General features: G+C 35.4%; 1 protein-coding gene across 2 annotated transcripts in view; it reads left to right on the top strand.

Annotated features, from left to right (window-relative positions):
* FNIP1 (folliculin interacting protein 1) overlaps window positions 1–21982 on the top strand; it is a 148262-nt gene that overhangs the window by 70630 nt on the left and 55650 nt on the right. For both annotated transcript variants that reach the window (XM_007087784.3, XM_007087783.3), the window contains exons 3-5: window positions 16046–16180; window positions 20654–20754; window positions 21009–21083. In XM_007087784.3, coding sequence (XP_007087846.1) covers window positions 16046–16180; window positions 20654–20754; window positions 21009–21083 — 311 coding nt within the window. The remainder of the gene's footprint in view (window positions 1–16045; window positions 16181–20653; window positions 20755–21008; window positions 21084–21982) is intronic.

Genomic DNA, 21982 nt, shown 5'->3' with positions numbered 1-21982 from the left:
GTTCTTGGTGTGCCTGTGTGTGAAACAGTCATTTAAGCATTCGACTCTTCATTTCAGCTTAGGTCATCATCTCACAGTTCATGAGACTGAGCCCCACCTTGGGCTCTGTGCTGACAGTGCGGAACCTGCTTGGTATTCTCTCTCTCCCTCTCTCTTTGTGCCTCCCCTGCTCATGTATGTACACACTTTCTCTCTCAAAATAAATAAACATTAAAAAAAAAAAGTTAAAAAACCTGTTCTCTGGGTGCATGGGTGGCTCAGTCACTTAAGCATCCAACTGTTGAGCTCAGGTCATGATCTCACGGTCCTAAGACCGAACCCTGAGTTGGGCTCTGTACTGAGCATAGAGCCTTCTTAAGATTCTCTCCACACTCTTTCATGCATGCTTACATTGCACTCTCTTTCTTTCTCTCTCTCAAAAAGACCCCAACAAAAACCCAAAAAAACCAATAAACCTTGAAAAACTAAAACTCAAACTTCTCTAGACTCACTGGTGACTAGAAATCAAACAGCCTTGAATATCTCCAGTCTCTCTTGGCTTCATATGTCCTCATCCTACGTGCCATTTTCCTAGATGAAGATTTATCCACTTTCAGGGTTCATTTTATCAGAACTTTATGACTCCTTTCTTTCTTTTTTTTTTTTTTTTTTTAATTTTTTTTTTCAACGTTTTTTATTTATTTTTTGAGACAGAGAGAGACAGAGCATGAATGGGGGAGGGGCAGAGAGAGAGGGAGACACAGAATCGGAAACAGGCTCCAAGCCATCAGCCCAGAGCCTGACATGGGGCTCGAACTCACGGACTGCGAGATCGTGACCTGGCTGAAGTCGGACGCTTAACCGACTGCGCCACCCAGGCGCCCCTGTGACTCCTTTCTGATTCTTCTAGGTATATTCCTTTTCTCTTCTATCAAAATTCTCATAATCCTTTAGTCATAGTTTGTTCATAGACTTCTATATTATAGCTATATCTTTATGCACATTCATTATTAGTTGGGAAAGAAAGAAAGTAAAAAATTCATCTGTTATTTACCTTAGTTTCCTAAACTGCCCACTGCCTCACATGTGGTAAGAAGTACTCAGGATGTGATTTGATCAATTTTAGTTATAGTTAGGAAGTTTATTATCAAAATCCTGTAAATACTTTCATGAAGATTTTATATGTTCCTTTTGAATACTGTGAATCACATCAAAATACTCATTGTTTCCTCCAAATTGCAAGCTGTTTGAATCTTTAAGTGATTTTTAAAAATCTGCAATTACTGTACCTTTGGAACTTCAAATCATGTGGGCTCTACATAGGCAAAGAAGGACTGTGTGAGTAAATGATATATATTTTTTTACTTCTTACAGAATATTTGAGTCCATACATAATGAGATAGTTTAGACATTAGCAGTTTGCTGAATAAAGGTAAATCATTCAACCTTGTCTTTGCAGAGCAACATTCTATTTTCATATGATAAATACTGAAGTCACTTCTCCTATCCTTCCTCTTTCTTAGTTTAAAACAGTCTACCAAAGATAAGGATTACAAATATTAATTTGGACATGTGTTTTTACCAGAAATTTTATTGCGAAAGTTCTCTCTTAAAATTGAGAAAATAATACCATAATTTATAAATGGAGAATTAAATTTTATAGTGTGAGTCATACGAAATTGCTTTACTCTGTTCCCTTTACCAAAAAGAAATTAACATTTTCCAATTTGGAAGCAGCTTTGGGAGACAGCATTTTCCAATTTGGTTTTGGGTTGGGACATGATCTCACGGTTGTGAGATCAAGCCCTGCATTGGGTTTCACACTGGGAGTGGAGCCTGCTTGGGATTTGCTCTCTCCTTTTCCCTCTCACACTTGCATGCATGCCTAAATACACTCAATCTCTCAAAAAAAAAAAAAAAAAAATGAGCACTGTAAAAATACTTAATGAGGTCCCTTTAAATAAAACACATGACAGATAGTTTTCTTTGTAAAGGTGATTCACTTTATTCACTTTATTGAGTATTTTTTATTTAGGATGGGAGGGGGAAAGGCAGGTAATATTTTCACAATGGCATACTGATTCATATCTGGATTTGGTTGAACCAAGGAATTCTCTATGAAGAGCATGGCAGCACCTTAGATGGATAAACAGATTTTTTCTATATTTCCATGCAAAGAAAATACTGTCTCTTTAGAATATATTTAATGGGTTTAATGGGAAAATGAGTGAACTGTGTATTTTGTCTTTTTAATTTTGTGACTTATAAATTACATGAATGCTTTGATTTTGTGTTAGAAATTAAAGTACTTTGCATGCTAAAATGTCTTATAATGTTAAAATTATATTGATCAGTGTATAGCTTTTCAGAACATGTGTATTTCAGCTTTATTATATTTTTTGAAAATGACTATTGAACTGTAAAGATTAAAATGAATACATTCAATGATTTTAATAAAGTAACTCACTTTGTAAAAGAATTATTTTTATTTTTTGTTTTTTACATTCAGTCCTCAGACCTTATTCATTTTATAGCTGAAATATAAAAATCACTGTGATGTCGTTTCTTTGAACACTGATGTAGCCAAATGTGTCCTGTGTGATTTCATCCTGTGATACTCTCCTTATCCTGGACATTGTTTTTGTTTTAATGATAATGTAATGCTATTTCTTGAGTTCTCAGTGAAATTATATGATCATTTGCATGCTTTAGCTTTTAATCATTATATTCAAGTATAAAATTGTATAGCAAATGCACGTAAGTTTGGAAAGGTGAACACAAATTACAGTGTATGAGTTTTGTACACATTGATGCATTGTATAAGTACTAATAGTTGAGTCTTAATTATGAGACCAAATTTGGAACATTGGATTTTAGGTCGTTGGAGCTGTAAAAAAGGTAATATACAGGAATCAGTAAGCTCCATATATACTTACAGGTTTCAGCTAGATGATATGAAGGTAGCTTAAGACAACATTTAAAATAGCAACTTAAAAAAGTGCCTTGCATAAATTAAAAAAAAAACAAACAAAAAACAATTATGCTTTCAGAACTTTAAAAGTCTCCAAAAGTATATAGAATCTTACTGGAGCAAATGGAAAGGCAAAATATATTTTTGGGTGATACTCACTGTCCTAAAGTTGTCCATTCTCTCTAAGTTGCTTTGTAAAATAATGCAATCCCAATAAAAAAAGACCATCCTTTTTTGGTTTGTTTGTTTTTGGTGGAGGGCATTGTGTGGAACTAGGCAGAGGAATCTGAAGTTCAAATGGAAAAAAAATAAGCAGTAACTGGTTGGAAAACTGAAAAAAGGACAGTAAGGATGAGCTAGCTGTACCAGATTTGCAAAAATACTTTAAGTTTCGGTAATTAAAACAGTGTGTAATTGGCACACTAATAGGCAAAGAGATTAACAGAGTAAGATAAAGAAACACAAATAGATCCACATACACACAGGTATTTAGTATATGATAAAGACATCATCTTAAATCAATAAAGATCAGTAAATGGTATTGAGTCACATAACTAGAGTAAAGATAAATTTGGATTTGTACTTCAAGTATATTAGACATAATGTAAAAAAAAGTAAAACTACAATATTACACAGGAAAATGTGAGTTCCTATTTTTTTGTGGAATGAAGGAGACTTTTCTAATTATGACTTAAAATACAGGGGCCATAAAGTAAAAGACTCATAACTTTGACAACCATTACACATGTAATAGGATTTATATTTTCATTCCTAATAAAGGAAACAAAAATGAAAAGTATACTGTGATTTTCGTTCTTTCCTTTTAGATTGGCAAAAACTCAGATGTTTAATCATGATACTTTGCTGTAAAAGTGAATGAGTAAAGTGATACAATCTCCATGGAGTTAATCTTGCAGTGTCTACTAATATAATATCTATTTTTGCTTTCTTTTGTTGTTTTATTTACATTTGATTTATTCCCTGCCACACACAAAGGATGTAAATTGCCTTCCAAAATGTATAAAATGTAAGAAGAGTGCATTTTATTTATTTATTTATTTATTTATTTATTTATTTATTTAGTAAATTTTATTTATTGAGAAAGAGAGAGGGAGGGGCAGAAAGAAGGGACAGAGAGAATCCCAAACAAGCTCTGCATTGCTAGCACAGAACCTGATGCAGGGCTCAATCTCACCAACTGTGAGATTATGACCTGAGCTGAAATCAAGAGTGGGATGCTTAACCATCTGAGCCTCCTAGGCGCCTGAAGAAGAGTACATTGTAAATAGGTAAGAAAAATAAGAAAAGGAGTAATTAAGGTGAAGCCTATTATTTTTATATTATCATCATGACATCAAGTAATTAATGGTTCAGAGTAGGAGAAACTCAGTGATCCAAAGAGGATGAAGAAACAGTTCCTAAAATAGTAATCTATTATATGAAGATAAGGTACTGCACAAGAGTTTATCAGTTATAATAAGCTCTTTCATAATTTCTTACCATAGCACGATATTGTGGGGAAAAAACATTGACTTTGAAATCATAGTCCCAACTCCCCCCCCCCAACACCCCCCCGCCCAGCTTTTTTGCAATATAGTAGACATACAGCATTGTTTAAGTGTAAGGTATACAATGTAGTTATTTTATGTATGTGTATATGGAAAAGAGATTGTCACAGTAAAGTAAGTTATCACATCTATCATGTTACACAGAATTTTTATGTGTGTTTGTGATGAGAACTTTTCAGATTTACTCTCTTGGCAACTTTTGTACTGTTAACTATAGTCACCATGCTGTACATTACATCCTCAGAACTTAACTCATTCTTTATCTGGAAGTTTGTACAGAGTTCCAGCTTGGAATCTATGCATACTGTGGTGATGATAATACCTACCTCAAAGGATTATTGTACAGAAAAATTAGACAATGTATGTAAGGCCCCAAACATAGGCACCAGGCAAATTGTACCTTTCTTTTTTAAATTCAATTCTGTTCACAGAAAAATAGAGCTAACTAAAATTTAGGTCATGGGAATGAACAGATTTTTAGAATAGGAAGAAATTCTATTGATGGTCCTATCCAGTGATTGTCTGTGCGTGACAATGTCCTGGGGCACTTGTTAAAAATACAGATTCTGAGTCTGTATCCCCAGAGATTCTTTTTTTCTTTTTTTAATTTTAATTCCAGTATAGTTAACATATAGTGTTGTATTAGTTTCAAGTGTATAAAATGGTTCTTCAGTAGTTCTATACACTACTTAATGCCCATCATTATAAATGTACTTTTAATCCCCTTCATTTATTTCACTCATTCCTGACCTCATATCTGGTAACCATCAATTTTCTATAGTTTAGAATTTTTTTTGTCTTTTTTTTCTTTGTTCATTTGTTTCTTAAATTCCACGTTTGAGTGAAATCATATGGTATTTGTCTTTCTCTGACTTATTTCATTTAGCATTATACTCCCTAGAGTATAATAATCCCATTTATTATGTTATTGCAAATGTTATTGCAAATGGCAAGATTTCATTCTTTTTTATGACTGAATATTTCCTAATGTGTATATCTCCCTCACATCGTCTCTAGCCATTCATCTATTGATGGACACTTGAGCTGCTTCCATAATTTGGCTATTATAAATAATGGTGCAATAAACACAGGGGTGCATTTATCTTTTTGAATTCGTGTTTTTGTATTTTTTGGGTAAATACCCAGTAGTGGAGTTACTGGATCATATGGCATTTCTATTTTTAATTTTTTGAGGAACATCCATACTGGTTTTTCCACAGTGGTTTCACCAGTTGGCATTCCCACAAACAGTGCACAAGGGGTTCCATTCTCTGCATCTTTGTCAACCTTTCTTGTTTTTTGTTTTTTTAATTTTAGCCATTCTTACAGGTGTAAGAGATATTTCATTATGCTTTTGATTTGCATTTCCCTGATGATTAGTGATGTGGAACACCTTTTCATGTGTCTTTTGGCCATCTGTATGTAGGTCTTCTTTGCAGAAATGTTTGTTCACGTCTTATGCTCATTTTTAATTGGATTGTGTGTTTTTTGGTGTTGAGTTGTATAAGTTCTTTTTATATTTTGGATACTAACCCTTTATCATAGAAGTCATTTGCAAATATCTTCTCCCATTCCATAGGCTTTTTAAAAATTTTGTTGTTTCCTTTGCTGTGCAAAATATTTTTATTTTGATGTAGTCCCAATAATTTATTTTTGCTTTTCTTTCCCTTGAAATAGAAAAATGTTGCTATGGCTGATGTCAGATTACTGCCTGTGCACTCTTCTAGGATTTTTATGGTTTCTTGTGTCACGTTTAGGTCTTTAATCCATTTTCAGTTTATTTTTGTGTATTATGTAAGAAAGTGGTCCAGTTTCATTCTTTTTGCTTGTAGCTGTCCATTTTTCCCAACACAGTTTGTTGGAAAGAGAGTCTTGTTCCCACTGCATATTCTTTCTCCTTTGTTGATGATGAAATTACTGTATCATTTTGGGGTTATTTCTGGGCTCTCTGTTCTGTTCCGTTCATCTTTGTGTCTATTTTTATGACAATACCATACTGTTTTGATTACTACAGCTTTGTAATATATGTTAAAAATCTAGGATTGTGACACCTCCAGTTTTATTTTTCTTTTTCAAGACTGCTTTGGGTATTCAGGGTCTTCTGTGGTTCCATACAAATTGTAGGATTGTGTGTTGTAATTCTGTGAAAAATGCTGTTGCTATTTTGGTAGAAAGTACATTAAAACTGTAGATTGCTTTGGGTAGTGTGGCTGTTTTAACAGTATTTGTTCTTCCAATCCATAACCGTGGAATACCTTTCCATTTGTTTGTGTCGTCTTCAATTTCTCTAATCATTGTGTTACAGTTTTCAATGTTCATTTATTTTTGAGAAGGAGAGAGAGAGAGAGAGAGAGAGACAGCATGAGCAGGGGAGGGAGCAGAGGAGGGGCAGAGAGAGAGGGAGACACAGAATCCAAAGCAGGCTCCAGGCTCTGAACCACCAGCACAGAGCCTGATGTGGGGCTTGAACTCATGAACGGTGAGATCATGACCTGAGCTGAAGTTGGACATTTAATCGACTGAGCCACCCAGGTGCCCCTTGTGTTACAGTTTTCAGAGAACAGGTCTTTCATCTCCTTGGTGAAATTTATTACTTGGTATTTTATTATTTTTGGTGCAGTTGTAAATGGGATTGTTTATTTACTTTCCCTTTTGGCTGCTTCATTATTAGTGTATACAAATGCAATGGATTTCTGTGTATTGATTTTGTATCCTGCAACTTTACTGAATTCATTAATCAGTTCTGGTAGTCTTTTGGTGAAGTCTTCAGAGTTTTCTATATATATATATAGTATAATTAGTGAAAAGTTTTACCTGCAATTATTGAAAGTTTTACTTCTCTCTTACCAATTTGGATGCCTTTTTTGTTGTTGTTGTTGTCTCATTGCTGTGAGTGGGACTTCCAATACTATGTTGAATAAAAGTGTTGAGAGTAGACATCCTTGTCTTGTTCTTGATCTTAGGGAAAGGGCTCTCAGTTTTTCACGATTGAGTATGACATTAGTTGTGGATTTTTCATATATGGCTTTTACTATGTTTCCTTTAAACGTCCTTTGTTGAGAGTTTTTATCATGAATGAATGGTGTGCTTTGTCACTTTTTTTTTGTATCTATTGAAATGATCATATGGTTTTTATGCTTTCTTTTGCTAATGTGAAGTATCACATTGATTGATTGATTTGTGAATATTGAACCACCTTTGCAACCCAGAAATAAATCCCCCTTGATTCTGGTGGATGATTTTTTTAATGTATTGTTGAATTTGGTTTACTGGTGTTTTGTTGAGAAATTTTGCATCTGTGTTCATCAGGGATATTGGCCTGTAGTTCTCTTTTTTAGTGGTGTCTTTATCTGGTTTGGGTATCAAGGCAATGCTGGCCTCATAGGATGAATTTGGAAACTTTTCTTCCTCTTCTATGTTTTGTAATAGTTTGAGAAGAATAGGTATTAACTCTTTTTTAAATGTTTATTAAAATTCACCTGTGAAGTCATGTGGTCCTGAACTTTTGTTTGTGAGGAGTTTTCTGATTACCAATAAAACTTCATTGCTGGTATTGGTCTGTGCACATTTTCTATTTCTTCCTGATTCAGTTTTGGGATGTTATGTGTATCTAGGAATTTTCCATTTTTGATTAGTCTGGCCAGGTATTGTTGATCTTTTCAAAGAAGCAGCTCCTGGTTTCATTGATGTGTTCTATTGTTTTTTTAGTTTCTATTTTGTTTATTTCTTCTCTAATACTATATTTTTTATTATATCCTTTTATATCCTATTATATTCTTTCTTCCTTTACTATATCCTTTCTTCTACTGGTTTTGGGCTTTATTTGTTCCTCTTTTTGTAGCTTCATTAGGTGTAAGGTTAGATTGTTTATTTTAGATTCTTCTTGCTTCTTGAGGTAGGCCTGTATTGCTGAACCTCTTTTATTGTTTACCATTGTGCTTTCATTTTCATTTGTCTCCATGTATTTTTTACATTTCCTCTGATTTTTTTTTTTTCCCAGAGAGAGTGAGAAGGCACATACACACATGAGAGGGAGGGGCAGAGCAAGAGAGAGAGAATCCTAAGCAGGCTCCACTCCCAGCGTGGAGCCCAATGCAGGGTTCGATCTCATGACCATGAGATCATTACCTAAGCTGAAACCAAGAGTCAGATACTTAACTGACTAAGCCACCCAGGCGTCCTTTCATTTCCTTTTTGATTTCTCAGTTGACCCATGAATTGTTTAGTAGCATGTTATTTAACCTCCATGTATTGTGTTTTTTCCAGACTTTTTCTTGTGGTTGATTTTTTAGTTTCATAGTGTTGTGGTCAGAAAAGATACATGGAATGACTTTGATCTTTTTGAATTGGTTGAGACTTACTCTGTACCCTCACATACGATCTATTCTGGAGAATGTTCTGTGTGCACTTGAATGTGTATTGTGCTGCAGGGACCTTTGCCTGTGTTATCCTCTGAAGCTTTCATTGGTGAGTGGAGCCTGTAGTCAGACCAGGCCCACTGCTAGAGTCTAGTTTGAACTGGTGTGTGTGGTTGTCTTCCCCTCTCCTTGTGCAGGAGTCACTTTGACGTGGTCCTGGCCCCTTACCAAGCTGCTTGCATACTCTCAGGTTTGTGCACTGCCTTGGCTGGCTCTGTCCAAAGGTCTGTTGGAGGAGGCAAGTCTGCAGGAGAAAACAGGGGCAGGCTTCTTAGTATTAGCCAGGTCTGGACAGGTCTGTTGTGGGATGGGACCTGGAATGAGGCATAGTTGGAGGGGGCTTGTATGGAAGAGAACACAGGAGTATGGTACTCTGTTAACAAGTTAGTTGGAGCTTGTTGGGGCTGAGGTTTCTCCCACCAAGTGTCCATGTGTCTAGTCTGGGGGTGGGAGGGGTGGGGGAGGGAAATGGTGCCTTCCAACTCCTTTCTTCCTGGAAAAGTCTTCCAAGGATCCCTGTCCCTCCAACACACGCTCTGAGATTAGTAAACATCTCTCTCTCCCATATACTTGAGGCATTTTTCAGACTGCTGCTTCTATGCCGTATCTCCACAGGGCTGTTGTTGGTGCTCTTTATGCATGGGGACTCAGTTTCCTCTGCCCTCTCTGCTCTCCTAGAGCTGAGCCTGCTGATTTTAAAGCTCCAGGTGTTAAGCCCCACTGATGGTAAGAACTTGTGAGATTAAGCCCCACTGGTTTTCAAAAGCCAAATGTTATGGAGACTGGTCTTCCCTATATGGGATCCCTATGCTTAGGGTGCTTGGCCTGAAGGTCTGTTTCTTATCCCTCTCTGAGCCTGTGATGTTGGTGTCCTTCCCTTATGCAGACAGTCCCATGGTCCATTTAACTCCTGATCACTTCCCTCCCTCCCTTCCTTCCTTCCTTCCTTCCTTCCTTCCTTCCTTCCTTCCTTCCTTCCGTGTGGCCTTATCTCTACATTTAGCTGTGGAGAGTCTGTTCTGCCAGTCTTGGGTCATTTTCTTGGTTATTTACACTGATATGGGTGTTAGTTAGTTGTGTTCGTGGGGTGACATGTGGTTAGGATCTTCCAACTCCACCATCTTCCCTGGAAGTCTTATCTATTCTTGTTTTAATCCAGCAGTTCCACCAGCAATATCCTTCCTTAACAGATGAATGGTTAAATAAGCTATAATATATTTACACACTGGAATACTATTCAGCTGTATGAAAAAAAGAAGGAGGAGGATTTCTAACAATAAATGGAAAGATTCTCTAGGCTTTTAGAGGAAAATAAAGCAAGGACAGAACTGAATTACTTACCTTTTCTGAAATAGAGAAAGAAAAGTAATACTGTGTTTTTATTTGCAAAAAGAAATTTTAGAAGGATAATAATAAACCAGTTAAAGTGACTTATTGGGAATATGTGGAGTGGGAAATAGGGTACTACAAGAAGGGTTTCTAGATTTCCGTGTGTATACTTACTTATTTTGTTTTTGCTTTTGAGTCATATGAATGGATTACTTATGTACAACTTAAAATTATTAAAAGTCGACTGAACAAGAAAAAAATTGAAAATTTATGTGAAAGACTTGTAAACTGAAAATACCATGTAAGTGTTGGTTACTTATTTGAATTTCAGTTGTGATATAGAATCTGGAACATAAAATATGGTTATGTGTCAAGGTTAAAATTTTTAATCCCCCATGTCTTTCTACCTTCCATCCATTTACCTTTTCTGAACAATTTAGTCCTAAAGCCATTAGGTAGGGCTGAACACTGATGTCAGTTGGTCGAGACATGGTGGTCCAGAGTAGAGTATTAGAACCCAAGTAAGTTAAGGAGGACATCTCCATAGCTGCTGCCTAATACAGAGTGTCAGTGCCCAAGTGGGATGTTGAGGGCATCCATCTTGGCTGGCTGAGCCTGAGGAAAAGAAAATGTCCATGCAGGTGAGGGAGTGAGAAATGAAAGACTGTTTTCATATAAGGGAGTTGATAAAATAAACACATTTGGAGGCTAATGAAAGGCATGTTGTTCTGATTGTTAGAAAAGGGAGTTATAAATGAGAAAACTAGAAGAACCTTGTAGTCTTGGAGTGGAATTGGATTTATTGGTGCAAATTTATGTTTTAATATATATATGTACACGCATGTATATATTCAAATGCAATAAATGTAAATGTAAACTTGTTTATGGATATGTTAGATACATATGTGTACTCCTCAGCCCTGTCAGAGCAGTGAGAGCAGAAGCACAATGAGACCCCAACATGTGGGCTCATACCTAGTATCTAGACCTTAATGTCTTAATTCCCTTCTCCATTAGAATGAACCAGGGCTCTTTAGGGAAATGACTGGTCCTTAGACTGGAGCAGGGAAAGAAAAAGAAAAGCCTGGAACTTGTGCCAAAAGCTTAAACAATGATGGGAACATGTCAAAGGGACATAGAAACCAGCATGAAGGGCCTGTCACTGGCTAAATAGGGAAAACTCTAGCATAAAAACAAATAATGATAGTAGCAGATTACAACCCATTGGATAAAATAGAAAACCATGAGTTTATACTGATATAAATAAGTTGAAAGTTTGATGAGAAACAGCATTTTTATGGCATAAAAATAAAATAGCATACAAATTTCATCCCCCCCCCCACCCCTTATCAAAATATTATTAATTACAAAGGAGAAAAAAGTTTGTTTACAGTGAGGTTGCTTGGTAGGTGCCGCCTTAATCAAGTGATCATCAGTATTAAGAATATTATCATTAATGGGCACTGAAGTCATATGCTACATGAAAAGTGGCTGTATTATGATTATGTAAGGGAATGTCCTTGTTTGTAGAAAATACACATTGAAGTATTGATGCTTTAGTTCATAGCATGTCAGGTAGCTTACTCCCATTTGGTTCAGGAAAAATAATTCTTTGAACTAAGTTTGCAACTTGTTTGTGATTATGTGAAAATGTTAAAAAAAAAAGTTAATAAAAATTATAATCCATTTATAAGAAGCCAGGTTTTTTTTTTCAGTGGTGTTTATAACTTATTTTTTATGCATAAGTAGAGCATGATTTTTTTGTGGGTTAAAAATAAAGTATGGCATCATTCTTTTTGGAATGAAAGTGAGATAAGAAAACTGAATCCTTTTGCTCTGTGGTTGTGCTCATAGAAGGCCTATGTCTGTCTACCTGAGGGTTGCAGACTGTGCCCTCTCCCCTCATTAGACCATCTTCCCGTGAAGTTGTTGCTATGTGGATTCAGAAAAGCCATGACTTCAGAATGGGAGGGAGAAAAGACTCTGGACAGCTGAGGAGTTGGTAGGAGAGAGGGGTGTGTGTGTGTGTGGGGGGGGTGGGTGTGTGGGTGGGTGTGCGTGTGCGTGTAGTAAGAAATTTTATGTATACTTTTATGCTTCAGTCCTGAAACTGATGGATGTTTGTCCCTTTCCTCCCTATAGCAGATTGCTTCATGATTCAGAGATTGGATATACTAAGGTCCCTCAGCCTGGAATATCTTTCTAGCCCTCCCACTCTTCCTCTTTCACCTTAACTCCTGTGCTTTTTTGTAGTCCTGGGTTAAATGTCATTTTTTGGTTTCCCTAGACTAGGTTAAGTCCTCTCTTGGACAGTTCACTTAAGTATCATTGATCCTTAACCTGTATTTTAATGTGGGGATAATTATAATAATTCCTAGAGTTGTTGTGAGGAATCAAAGAATAACTGTATGTAACATGGAATAGTGCCTAGGCACATAGTAAGTACAATGAGTTAGCTATTGCTAACATAAAAGAACATATTTGAAATATTATATTTCATTATACATAGTTGTCTAATTATTTGTTAAATGCCTCTTTCTCTCATTAGATTGTTAGTTCCATGAGGAAAAGGACTGTTTCACTCAACTGTTTCTTAGTTTTTGGTATACATTGTATTCAAATTGAGTTTTATTGACAGATAATTGACATATATCATTCCATAAGTTTAAGATATACAGCCTGATGGTTTGCTTTACATATACCATGAAATGGTTACCGGCATAGATTCAGCTAACATTTATCTTCTCATATAGACAGAATAAAAAGAAAAGAAAGAAAAAAAAGGAAGAAAAAATTGTATTTATGCTGAGAACTATTAGAATTTACTCTTTAAAAAATTGTTTTTAATATTTTTTTTTGAGAGAGAGAGAGGGAGAGAGGAAAGAGAGGGGGAGAAAGAGAGAGAGAGAGAGAGAGAGAGAGAGAGAGCGAGAGCGAGCTAGTGGGGAAGGGGCAGACAGAGAGAGGGAGACACAGAATCTGAAGCAGGCTCCAGACTCTGAGCGATCAGCACAGAGCCTGATGCGGGGCTCGAACTCACAACTAGTGAGATCATGACCGAGTCGAAGTTGGACACTCAACCAACTGAGCCAACCAGGTGCCCCTAGAATTTACTGTTAACAACTTTCCTATAATATTACGAAGCAGTGTTATCTATTATTGTGTTGTGCATTATTACATCCCTAGTACTTATTATCTTATTACTGGAAATTGGTACCTTTTGACCACCTTCCTCTAAATCTGCCTCCCCATACCCTCTACTTCTGGTGACTACAAGTCTGAACAGTATTTGCTTTTCTTTGTCTGACATTTCACTTAGCCTAATGCTTTTAGGGTCCATCTATGTTGTCACAAATCGTAGGATTTCCTAATTTTTTGTGGCTGAATAATATAGTTTGTGTACCTATAGTGCACAATATAGTGTGTACATGTGTACATTACAAATGTACATTACACATGTACATTACATGTGTACAAAATAATATAGTTTGTGTACAACAAAGAAGTTGTGTTACAACTTCTTTATCCATTCATCTGTCAATAGAAACTTAGGTTCTTTCCATGTCTTAACTATTGTAAATAATGCTGCTATGAACATGGGTGCAGATATATTTTTGAGTTAGTTTTCATTTCATTTGGATATGTATTCCCAGAAGTGGAATTGTTGGATTGTAATATAGTTCTATTTTTAATATTTTGAGGATCCTCCATGCTGTTTTTCAAAGTGGCTGCACCAATTTGTAGTCTTAGCAAGAGTATACAAAGGTTCCCTTTTCTCCAGATCCATGCTAGTGTTTGTTATCTCTCGACTAATTGATGATGACCATTCTAATAGACATGAGGTGATACCTTATTGTGGTTTTAATTTATATTTCCCTAATCACTAGTAATATTGAGTATCTTTCATGTAAAACCACCTGGTTTTGCTTTAAGCATATTATGTAGTTACTAGTTCTTATAACTTTGGTGAAGTTACTTAAACTCTCTGGGCTTCATGTTTCTTATGCATTAAACTGGGCTATAATATCTACCACCCTGAGTATTAAAGAAAATAGTTTTAAAGACCTAGCATTTCGATGGTGATCATTAAATAGAAGGTTGTTAAGATGTGGCCAAGAATATCAGTACCAAAAATATCAATATTTTAGTAAGTGTTTAAATGAAATAATATACATGGAAATATCTACTGAAGTTCCTGACTCCAAAGTAGGTATTCAGTTATTTTAGCTTCTTACTTTAACTTTTTTCTAATATCATTTACAGCTACAAACCAGTAAGCACATGCTAGTTCTAGATGCTGTATAGAGCACTTTATGTATTTTATATATAAGTACACATGGAGACACACACACACACACACACACACCTTAAGTGTCACAAATACCCTACCCATTAGATAGGGTTTTTCTTTCCATTAAATAGATAAATTTAGCGAGGTCGGGTAACTCGCTGAGCCAGGATTTAAATTCACATCTTTTTAGTTTTAAAGCCCTTATGCATTTTAGTTTATCATGCTGTCTCTCTACATTTTTGGTTAGAGGTGATTTTGGAATTACCAGGTGTTCTCTTTTACAATGCCCTTGGTGGTGATGGCATCTATAAAACAGTTGATCTTCAAAAACTGTGGTTTCAGTCAGATTACTTCCTCTGAAAACCTACGTGAGGTCTGTTACATGGAAGAATGTACATACTGGTAACTGTGATAAAGCACCAAAATATTTTTAGGAGTATCAAAGTCCTTGGTAGATTGCACCTTTGGTAGTTGTGAGCATTGAAAGCTCTAGAATCTGGGAGTGGGAGAAAAGCAAGAGAATGAAGAAAAAGGAATAGAAATACATTATGCTTTCATACTAAGCCACTGTACAACCTTCTTGTCCTAAACTTAGCTGTTATTAAAAGTTTAACTGTTCAGAGAGGGAAGCAAACCAAGAGACTTAAATATAGAGAACAAACTGAGGGTTGCTGGAGGGGAGTTGGGTGGGGGGGCATTGGTTAAATGGGTGATGGGCATTAAGGAGGGCCCTTGTTGGGATGAGCACTGGGTGTTACATGTAGGTGATGAATTGCTAAATTCTATTCCTGAAATTATTATTACACTATGTGTAAACTATCATGGATTTAAATTTTTTAAAAGGCAAAAAACAAAACAAAACAAAACATTTAACTGTTCAGCACATGAATACATTCTCATTTCAAAACAATAAACATGTATGTTTAATATATGTAAACACATACACATACATTTAGTAAAATATAAAAGCTTTGTATTTCTCGTCTTATCCCTACGTATCTGCATAGAAATTTTCTTCCTTAAAAATATGTTATTTATGTTAACTTGTAATGGGTATATTGTATATTTAAGTGAATTAATATTTTAAAATTTCTCAGCTTTAATGTCTTATATGGGAAAATATTGATGGATCTAACTCACAGAAACAAAAGGCCTGAAGGGAGTTTGAGATCAAATACCTTGAAAACTGCTGCTATCTCTTAAGTCACTTGTAAAGAATATTGTTTTAGACCATAATAATATAGAAAAACTCCCTTGATTTAACAATGTTTATGAGAAAAGCACAACACAAACTCCACAAATATTATTACAATTATGAGACAAAGAATAGAGAACAGTACTGGAGAAAATGTAGTAAAATCAATATATTAAGGCTGTATTTTGAATTATTTCATACTTGTTTTTTCTAAAGGCTTTTATATTGTAAATTAAACTTGTATGTGGTGAAAAATTTGTTAAAACATGAATGGGAATAATATCTCTATTTCAGAAACTCTGTAGTGATGCTCAAGTAAAAGTCTTTGGGAAATGCTGCCAGTTGAAACCTGGAGGAGACAGTTCTTCCTCACTGGATAGTTCTGTGACTTCATCTTCTGATGTAAAGGACCAGTGTCCTAAGTACCAAGTAAGATCATTGATGTCATTTATTTATTCATTAATTTACAAATATTTTTGAGTGTCCGTGATGTGTTATGCACCATCCTAGCGATTGCCGTACAATAGGAACTAGTCCTTACCCTCCTGGAGCTTACATTGTAGCTGTGGAGACAGATAATTAAAGACGTATGTTTATGCATTTTGATAAATCTTAGGAAAAGTACAGAAAACTATGGTCATAGGTAGTCAGGAGTATTTTCTCCCTTTTATTTACCAGTCAGATTTTTTGGGTTATGAGAATAATTTATTTTAGATATCTTTAATTTATTGAAATAATGAAGATTAATATAATATAATACAATTTGGCTGTAGAATGAAATTAAGTATGATTGGAACTATACACATGCAGAAATGGACATTTTTGTTTTTCAAAAGTAATGTGATTCTTCTTTTAAAATACAAACTTAAACAAAATAGTATCTAATAGTAACTTCTCTTTAAATTTGTTATATTTCACATAAGATAACTGTTTGGTTTCATACCAAGTAAATGTCATCTATGTGAATTTATTCATGTCATCCAAGCTTGCATGAATGCATCACAAGTATTTTATATTTAGCGGTACCAAAATGGAATCCTGGGCTTTTAAATTTTTTGTAATTAGGTAGTCGTGTTTGGAAGGAAAGTGACCCTTATATGATGTCAATATGACAGTATCTATGAAAGAGCTCTGAAGTTATTAAAATCCAGATATTAAGAGGTAGTACATAATTTCCCCTGTCCACCTTTATTCCTCCAGCTTAAGCATGATACATTAATAAGTTCCTAATTGTGCTATATGCTATGTGATAATCATCATACTTATACCAATTTGGATGTTTACTACTTTGATGAATTGTGTAAGCTTGCCTTTCTTCCTAATATTTTGGAGTTGAAAATTAGCACATGGATACAGATTATAGGAACCCTGAAGCATTGAGTGATTGGACTCTTATATTGCATCAATATCTCTAGAGATTTTCTTTAAAAAATTTTATTTTTAAAGTTTATTTATTTATTTTGAGAAGGACAGAGACAGTGTGATTGGGGGAGGGGCAGAGAGAGGGAGAGAGAGAATCCTAAGCAGGCTCTGTGCTACTAGTGCAGAGCCTGATGTGGGGCTTGAATTCACGAAACTGTGAGATCATGACCTGAGCCGAAACCAAGAGTTGGATGCTTAACTGACTGAGCCACCTAGGTGTCCCAAGATTTTCTTTTTTAAGGTACAGGTTCCTAGGCTTTGTGCCCAGATACTCTGATAGTAGGCTGACTATGGTCCTGGAACTCTGTTTTTTTAGTAAGAGACATTGAATTATTGTAGCATATAGTTCACTACCCTTGATAAAATGTGATATCAGGTAACTAGAACATTATCTTTGATTAACACAGATTATTACAGATTAATAACTTCCAACAATGAGTATGTTAAAAAAATTGCCTTTTTAATAAGGGCATTATAAAAAAAGTATTAAAGTAATAGCACTTTTAAAATTATAACCTTTATTATAGATTATGTCATATATAAATATGCCAGTGACATTTATGCTGAGTATTCGATATGTATTAGAGCAGGCAAAGAGAACCTTTACTAGCAAACTATATGGTCTGATAAAATTTAAACACCAATTTATTTTTACTGCGTTTTGGTTTCTGAGGTTTCTTTTCTAGTTTAGTATTAAAATCTATAACTTCTTTGATACTTAAATTCATAATAATTTTAGTCAAAATAAGAATGGAGTTAGCCACGTTATAGTGAAAATGAGCTTGTAAGAGAAGGCTCTCACTTCTGTCATTAACCAGAAGCAGTGTAGTTTGCCAAGTAGGGTTGGCATTAATTTTTTTTTTTTTTTAGATACGGGTGGAACAGTAGCTGGGGAGGGGAAGTAGGAGGGAGAGAGAGAATCTTAAGCAGCGTGGAGCCCAACGCGGGGCTCCATCTCACGACTGTGAGATTATGACCTGAGCAGAAATTAGGAGTCAGATGCTACGGACTGAGCCACGCAGGCACCTCTTGCATTGATCTTTTTTTTTTAGGAGAAAAAAAAAAGACCCTCCCATTTGATCATTAAAAAATTATTTGTCTCTGTTTCTAAAATGTTACTTTTAGTACCCAAACCTTTGTGTTTTGAAATAAAAGTTTTTTCTTAACCAAATCCCTAGATGAGTTCTTTTATTAAATAGGTATATCAAAAGTGTTTTTTTCTTTAAACATTAGCTTTTTGTCTTTATTAAAACAAAATTAAGGCTAACACCTAAGAGAGAAAAAATATGTAAGTGAATATATATTTAAAACTAATATGAAATAATTATGATGAAATGGCATCTATTTGAATTATGATGAAATAGACATCTATTTGAAGATGTCTCTTTTAAGAAAGGTTGACAAATGTAAATACATAGATTTCTTTAATCCAAAATGGGCAGTAAATAAGCAAAAGAGTAGAAGAATCACATAAAAATAAAAATAGTGTACAGATATATTTCGTATCCTCCACGTGTAAAATGAGGGTCCTTGTTACTTTATTGTTAATATCAGAAGAGTCTTTTAAGTATTTTCTTAAAACTCCTAATTCTTGATTTTTTTATGATAGAATGGTTTAATGAAATTTGTGAATAATTATTATCTTAGATAGTTACTTAGGTCCTCTTTCTTATCAGTTTTATTATATAACTACAAGTTAGGAATTACATTTTTCCTAGGGATTATTTTCTTCACTGGATGACAGGTCTGAAGGTAGGCCATCTAGGTATGATATTTAGGGTTCAAGATGGCTTTAGAGATCATGGTATCCTTATCTTTCTACTTACCCAGAGTTAATGTGTTAAATTGTTAAATTGTTGCTCTGTGTTCCTAATATGGTATCTCCATTTCCAGTGACTTTCATTTATATCTCATGCATATAAATGTATAAATTGTGAAAGCTGCAACTCCAGCCATTAGTTTAACCCTCGAAATGTAGAAACCAACTCTAAATTTGTCTTTTTTTTAATTAAAAAAAATCTTTTATTTATTTTTGAGAGAGAGAAAGAGAGAGTGAGTGTAAGTGGGGAAGGAACAGAGAGAGAGAGGGAGACAAAGAATATGAAACAGGCTCTAGATTCCAAGCTGTCAGCACAGAGCCTGACGTAGGGCTTGAACCCATGAACCGAGAGATTATAACCTGAGCTGAAGTTGGATGCCCAACTAACTGAGCCACCCAGGCGCCCCTGAATTTGTCTTTAAGGGAGGATGTGAAATGCAGTTGTTTTTTCTTTTTTTTTTTCAGTTGGGCACATTGCTGCCCTGAAACACATTAGACTTCAAAAAATAAGGAATAAGATATTTCAGGGGGTAATTAGTGATATTTACCACAGTATCTAATTAGTGATGAAATGGATGATAATTAAAGATAGAATGAAGGAAAGGAATAACTTTTAATTGGAGTTCTTTGAGAATGAGATATTCTCATGTTTTAAATAAGTCCTTTTAAAAAAATACAAAGTAGAGGTAAATTACCGTGTTTGTGAATATCTCTTTTGTACAGCAGGAGTGGTGAAAACTGTTCTGCATGTTCAGTGAATTCTGTTTCTTATTGTCTGTCCTGGAGAAACATTGCATATGCACAAGATGTGGTTAAGAATGTTCATTTAAGGGGCACCTGGGTGGCTCACTTGAGTTGGCTAAGTGTCTGACTCTTGATCTCAGCTCAGGTCACGATCTCATGGTTTGTGGGATCAAGCTCCATGTCAGCCTCTGTGCTGACCGTGTGGAGCCTGCTTGGGATTCTCTGTCTCTCCCTCTCTGCCCCTCCCCCTGCCTGCCTCCCTCCCTCTCCCTCTCCGTCTCTCTCTCTCTCTCTCTCTCTCTCTTTCTCTCTCTCTCTCTCTGTCTCTTTCTCAAAAATAACTAAACTTAAAAAAAAAAAAAGAATGTTCATTTAAGCAATATTGTAATAGCAAAAACCTGGAAGTAACCTAAAGAGCCCATCAGTAAGGGGAACTGTGGTATTTTCATACAGTAGAATACTATGCAGCTGTTCAAAAGGAATCTTTGTATAACCGTATGGTTGGATGTGTAAGACACTGTGAAATGGAGAAAATCAAGCTATAGAACAGTGTATACAGTGTAGAATCACTTAAAAAAATCATTATGTAGCGGCGCCTGGATGGCTCAGTCGGTTAAGCATCCAGCTTCAGCTCAGGTCATGATCTCTGGGTTTGTGAGTTCGAGCCCTGCGTCGGGCTCTGTGCTGACAGCTCAGAGCCTGGAGCCTGCTTCGGATTCTGTGTCTCCCCATCTCTCGGCCCCTCCCATGCTCATGCTCTGCCTCGCTCTGCCTCTCAATAATAAATAAACGTTAAAAAAAAAAACCCATTATGTAGAATAACTATAGCAAAGCAATTGTCAATAAAATTCAATATTGGAAATAGTCATAAGGTTTGACATTCTGCAATTTGATTAATGTTATGGTTATTTTTTTAGGGTTCCCGGTGCTCTTCTGATGCCAATATGCTTGGAGAGATGATGTTTGGCTCGGTAGCAATGAGCTACAAAGGATCTACCTTAAAAATTCATCAGATCCGGTGAGGGCTTTTCTGATTTTTCATTATCCATGTTAGAATATGTAATTTTTAAACATGAGAGAATTTCATATAGTCTTCATGCAGATTGAGCATGTCAGATACTCAGTTTATGATATTTTGTGGGGTTCATGCTACTTCATGACTGTTGTAACTATATAGTGAAATGTCTGTCACTTACATATTTTGATTTATAATAAATTGAGAAGTTCCTTGTCTTAGTTTTGATCTCTTTCTTTCTTTCTTTTTCTTCATAGTTCCCCTCCACAGCTTATGCTTAGCAAAGTTTTTACTGCACGGACTGGCAGTAGTATCTGTGGAAGTCTCAATACGTAAGTGATTATGAATGCGGGGAGAATTAATTATTTAGGATGTGCAAAGTAGGGAAACTAACAGAGTATTCTCGGGGTTCTTCTACTCCTTAAGTTTGAAAGTTCACAGAAGCCAGCTTTTTTCTTCCAGCTTTATTGAGATATAATTGACATGTAACACTATATAAATTTAATGTGTACAGCACATTGGTTTGATACTTCATATATTGGAAAATGATTACCACCATAGCATTAGCTAACTAATACTTCCATGCTGTCACAATTACTATTTCTTTTTTGTGGTAAGAACAGCTATGATTTAACCTCTTAGCAATTTTCAAGTATAACAGATACAGTATTATTAGCTATAATCAGCATGCTGTCCATTAGATCCCAGAACTTACTGATCTTATAACTGAAGTTTGTAACTTTTGACTATTATCTCCTCATTTCCTCCACTCTCAGCCCCTGATAACCACCACTCTTCTTCGTTTTTCTGTGTCCAATTTTTTTATATTCCACATAGAAGTGATATCATATGGTGATTGTCTTTCTCTGTCTGACTTATTTCACTTCTCCTAATGCCCTTAAGATTCATTTATGTTGTTGCAAATGGCAGGATTTTCTTCTTTCTCGTGGCTGAATAATATTCCATTTTTTGTGTGAGTGCGTGCATGCATGCGTGTGTGTTGTGTATGTGTATGACATCCATTCATCTGTTGTCTCCATTTATTGACTGTTGTCACTAATGCCACATTGAACACCTGAGTGCAGATATGTCTGTGAGATCTTCATTTCAGTTCCTTTGGATATATACCAAGGAAGTGGGATTGCTGGATCATACGGTAGTTCTATTTTTAATTTTTTGAAGAACCTTCATACTGTTTTCAAGTGGCTATATCAATTTATGTTCCCACCAA

The sequence above is a fragment of the Panthera tigris genome, chromosome A1, assembly GCF_018350195.1.
Source record: "Panthera tigris isolate Pti1 chromosome A1, P.tigris_Pti1_mat1.1, whole genome shotgun sequence".
Classification (NCBI taxonomy): domain Eukaryota; kingdom Metazoa; phylum Chordata; class Mammalia; order Carnivora; family Felidae; genus Panthera; species Panthera tigris.
Note: the sequence above shows the minus strand (reverse complement) of the source record. Positions and strands in the feature narration are given on the sequence as shown.